At 52.3% G+C, this 3,457-nt stretch overlaps 1 protein-coding gene across 1 annotated transcript; it reads left to right on the top strand.

Annotated features, from left to right (window-relative positions):
• The first annotated feature begins 905 nt into the window (after nucleotides 1-905).
• On the top strand, nucleotides 906-3,063 carry LOC105035673 (pentatricopeptide repeat-containing protein At1g02060, chloroplastic). Its single transcript, XM_010911312.3, has one exon. It carries the CDS (start codon nucleotides 921-923, stop codon nucleotides 3,033-3,035), a length of 2,115 nt encoding a protein of 704 aa, XP_010909614.3. The 5' UTR covers nucleotides 906-920; the 3' UTR covers nucleotides 3,036-3,063.
• The last annotated feature ends 394 nt before the right edge of the window (nucleotides 3,064-3,457 follow it).

Raw genomic sequence — 3,457 nt, 5'->3', positions numbered from 1 at the left:
TGGGCTGCAGTCCTATCGAGCAAACGCCGTACGAACGCCAGGAGGCATTGTCCTGCCAGGAAACTTGGGGCGCTGACCTGCCAAGGATGCAAATTAATTCCTAGGACCTGTCAGCTCGTCAACGATATGACAACCTTCGGCGATTTGACAACTCTCCAGTTGTCTACATCACCGACGGTGGGACCATACCACCTCCTACTATAAATCGGGGAAGGCAACAGTGCTAAAGAGGTCCCTTCGAAAACTCTCAAGCTCTCCCTCTCTCTCTCTCTCGTTGAGCTCCTTGTTTCCTTTCACTGTTGTCTAGTCTCCTCTCTGACTTGACCGTCGGAGGGTCCCCACCGGAGCCACCTCCAGTCAGTGCGGACTTTCTTTTGCAGGCGCTCGTTCCCGATGACCAGGCGACGAGGGGATTGACCGTAACAGAGGGCAAGAGTTAGAGGCCTTCGTGGAGATGCAGTCGTGGGCAGCGAGGAGGCAGCACCGACAGCGACCACCTCCAAACCTGTGCCGTTCTCCTCTGCCGCAGGGGTAAGCACCTATATTTTATACAGGTGGCGAACGGAGGCTTTCTCATTGACAAGCCTCTATTTTATCACGATCGACCCCTCTTTCGTGAGTCTTTCTCTTTCGCCCTCTTCCCGTGATTCACTGCTCCCTCACCGGCGCCTTCGTAGGATGACTGCAAAAAGATTTTGATCCACGTATCAAATTGAGACAAACCAACGCGGTTGCTCCATTATAATATATATATATATATATATATATATATATATATATATATATATATATATTTTTTTTTTTTTAAGGTATGCGCAAGAAAATAACTGTGTACGTATCCAAAATCCGACGTGACAGGTCCGGGGGAAACCACTGACGGTTCAACTAGCGATCCAAACCAGACGCGTTGCCGCCATGCCATGGTCCGTCCCCAGCACCGCTCCCTCCACCCTCCCTCCTCCTCCTCCTCCTCCTCCCCCTCCCCCTCCCCCACCCCCTCGTCAGTAAAATTAGAATTAACAAATGATCCGGATCCGGACCCGGACCTCCCCCACGCCATCGCCCGTTTCATCAATTCCCATGGGCCCCTCGACTCCGCCCTCTCCGGCCTCATCACCCGCCTCACCCCCTCCACCCTCCTCCGCGTTCTCGGCCTCGTCCGCACCCCCGCCGCCCTCCGCCTATTCCGCTGGGCCCAATCCCTCCTCCCCTCCCTTCTCTCCGACCGCCGCCCCGCCGCCAAGACCCTCCACCTCCTCCTCCGCTGCCGCGACCCACGTCCCGCCCTCCACTTCGCCCTCTCCCTTCCTCCCTCCTCTCTCCCGGACCACTCTCTCAACGCCCTTCTCCGCTCCCTCGCCCGCGCCGGCCGCCTCCGCTCCGCCATCTCCGTCTTCCGCCTCCTCCCCTCCCCCTCCGTGTTCTCTTTCAACTCCCTGCTGGCCGCCCTCCTCCACCGCAGCCGTACACGCGCCGCCAGTTCCCTGTTCGACGAAATGCTCCGCCGCGCCCCCGCCATTCGCCCCGACGCCTGTACCTTCAATACCCTCATCCGCGGCCTCTGCCTGAACTCCATGCCCGCCAAGGCCTTCCACCTCTTCCGCGAGATGCCCCGCCACGGCTGCCAGCCCGACCTCGTCACCTACAACACCCTCCTCGATGGCCTTTGCCGCGCTGGCGAGCTTCGCGCCGCCCGCGGCCTCCTCGACGCCATGCGGACCAAAAGCTCCTATCTTGCGCCCAATGTCGTCTCCTACACCACCCTGATCCGCGGGTACTGCGGCAGCCTGCTACCGGCCGAGGCCGTGGGCGTCTTCGAGGAGATGGTATCGGTTGGAGTCAAGCCCAACCGGATCACCTACAACACCCTCATCCAAGGGCTCTGTGAGGCTAAAAGGATGGATTTGGTGAAGGAAATCTTGGAACAGGGCAATGGTGGCAATAGCGATTCCACTTTTAGGCCCGATACTTGCACGTTTAACACATTGATAGCCGCACACTGTAAGATGAGCCGCGTGGGTGATGCGTTGAAGATGTTTGATAGAATGCCGGAACTGAAGGTGAAGGCTGATTCGGCCACATACAGCACGTTGATACGGGGCCTCTGTCAAAGTGGTGAGTTTGGGAGAGCTGAGGAGCTCGTCGATGAGTTATTGAAGAAGGAGGTGTTGCGGCGGAGAGGTGGTTGTGTTCCTCTGATGGCGGCTTATAACCCGATGTTCGAGTGTTTGTGTATTAATGGCAAAGCCAAGAAGGCGAGGAGGCTGTTTCAGCAGCTGTTGGATAGGAGGGCCACGGTGGATGTTGGAGCATTCAAGACTCTGATCTCCGGGCACTGCAGGGAGGGGGCCTTTAAAGCAGGGTATGAGCTGCTGGTCTCAATGGTAAAGAGGGACCTTGTGCCAGATGAGGAGACCTATGAGGCTTTGCTTGTGGGATTTTTGGGGAAGGGGAAGATGGACTATGCTTTCAAGACTCTGGAGGGGATGTTGGACAGTGGACATCGACCGAGCACAGCTACCTTCCATGCAGTACTTGCTGGGCTTTTGAAACAAGATGAATGTGCTAAAGAAGCTGGTAAGTTGGTTGCTGTGATGGTTGATAGGAAGATTCGTCAAAGCATCGATCTTTCAACAGATGTCATTGCCAGTCTGTTTAGAAAAGGATTGAGTGATAGAGCTTTGGAGATTGTTAGATTGCTCTATGATAATGGATATTATGTGAAAATGGAGAAGTTGGCTGGATCGCTCTGCCAGGGTCAGAAATTCTTGGAAGCACGTGAGCTTTTGCTGTTTAGTTTGGAAAAGAGTCAGGATCTGGATGGCAAAGTTTATGGTACAGCGATTAGTGGCCTTTGTGTCACTGGCAACGCTCCAGAAGCATTTGGTTTGTTTTATGAGATGGTAGATAAGGGAGGTGCTAATGTACCTTCCAATTGCTTGGTCTCTTTGAAAGCTGCACTTGAGGAATCAAGAAAATGGAAAGAGGCAGAGTTTGTCTGGAAACAAATGTATCATGCAAATTCAAAGTGTTAATTATAATGGAGTTCTTTTTACATGTGTCCTCGATCTTCTCTGTTCATTAAAGATTTCCCCGTCAAGGATGTTTTCCAGATAATTATCGGTACATCAAGATAACTAGCTGTGTAAAGCTATGCAAATTACATATTGAATGTAATAACCAGCCCTTAAACAAAAGAAGCCCAAAATAAATAAATAAATACTTCACTTGCATCGAACGTGCAGAGGAAGGGATAGATTCCTAATTGGAGTCGTCTTCTTCCTTGGTTTTCTTTGGGAGGGAGTTTGATTTCCACTCAATCTCTAACACCAGAAGAACCTCTAAGAATCTAGATTCATTCTGCTATAAAAGCAATTGGAGATTAGTCGGGTCTCTACCACCGATCCTTAGCCTTCAACCTCAATCATCTCAGAATTTTCTTCCTTCTTTTATCCTA

The sequence above is a fragment of the Elaeis guineensis genome, chromosome 16 (genome assembly GCF_000442705.2).
Source record: "Elaeis guineensis isolate ETL-2024a chromosome 16, EG11, whole genome shotgun sequence".
Classification (NCBI taxonomy): Eukaryota; Viridiplantae; Streptophyta; class Magnoliopsida; order Arecales; family Arecaceae; genus Elaeis; species Elaeis guineensis.
The sequence above is the reverse complement of the archived record's forward strand: the minus strand, read 5'-3'. Positions and strand labels throughout refer to the sequence as shown.

Coding starts and splice junctions, on each gene's coding strand:
- LOC105035673 (XM_010911312.3), top strand. CDS start 921: ATGGTCCGTCCCCAGCACCGCTCCCTCCACCCTCCCTCCTCCTCCTCC.